Consider the following 453-nt stretch of genomic DNA (forward strand, 5'->3'; position numbering starts at 1 on the left):
CGTGGTGGGCCGGCGGTCCCCGGCAGCGGCCAAGGAGGGCTCCCCGGCCCAGAGCAGCGCCATGCTGTGGACGGAGAAGACCATTCTCCTCCCGCCACTGCCACCGAGTCCCACGGAGGGAAAGGATGGACAAGGCCATGGCGGCACTGGAGGGCTCCACGCTGCCGAAGGGCCTGAGTCAACAGTGCAGCAGTATGGCTGCAGTGATGGTGGGGACCCCCGAGCCAGCCCCCTGCCCGGCAGCAGCGTGCAACCACAGCCTGGGAAACCAGCGGAGAGAAGCGCACCGAAGCCACCCACAAGCGAGCAGGTGTCAGCAGAGAGCAGCGGCTCTGCGGGCAGCACCGGCCCCACCGCCCCATTTCGAGCCGGGGAGGCCGGTGAGGGTCCCTCTGGCTGGCTGCCGGAGCAGAGGGACCGGTGAGGGCTGGCTGGCTGCCGGAGCAGAGCAGA

General features: G+C 70.0%; 1 protein-coding gene across 1 annotated transcript in view; it reads left to right on the forward strand.

The window, feature by feature from the left end:
• The window catches only part of PROB1 (proline rich basic protein 1), a 6339-nt gene that overhangs the window by 2882 nt on the left and 3004 nt on the right, over positions 1–453 (forward strand). The window contains 1 exon segment of the mRNA XM_019470454.1: positions 2–420. Within this exon segment, the coding sequence (XP_019325999.1) occupies positions 2–420 (419 nt within the window).

The sequence above is a fragment of the Aptenodytes forsteri genome, unplaced genomic scaffold, assembly GCF_000699145.1.
Source record: "Aptenodytes forsteri isolate BGI_AS27 unplaced genomic scaffold, ASM69914v1 Scaffold351, whole genome shotgun sequence".
NCBI lineage: Eukaryota > Metazoa > Chordata > Aves > Sphenisciformes > Spheniscidae > Aptenodytes > Aptenodytes forsteri.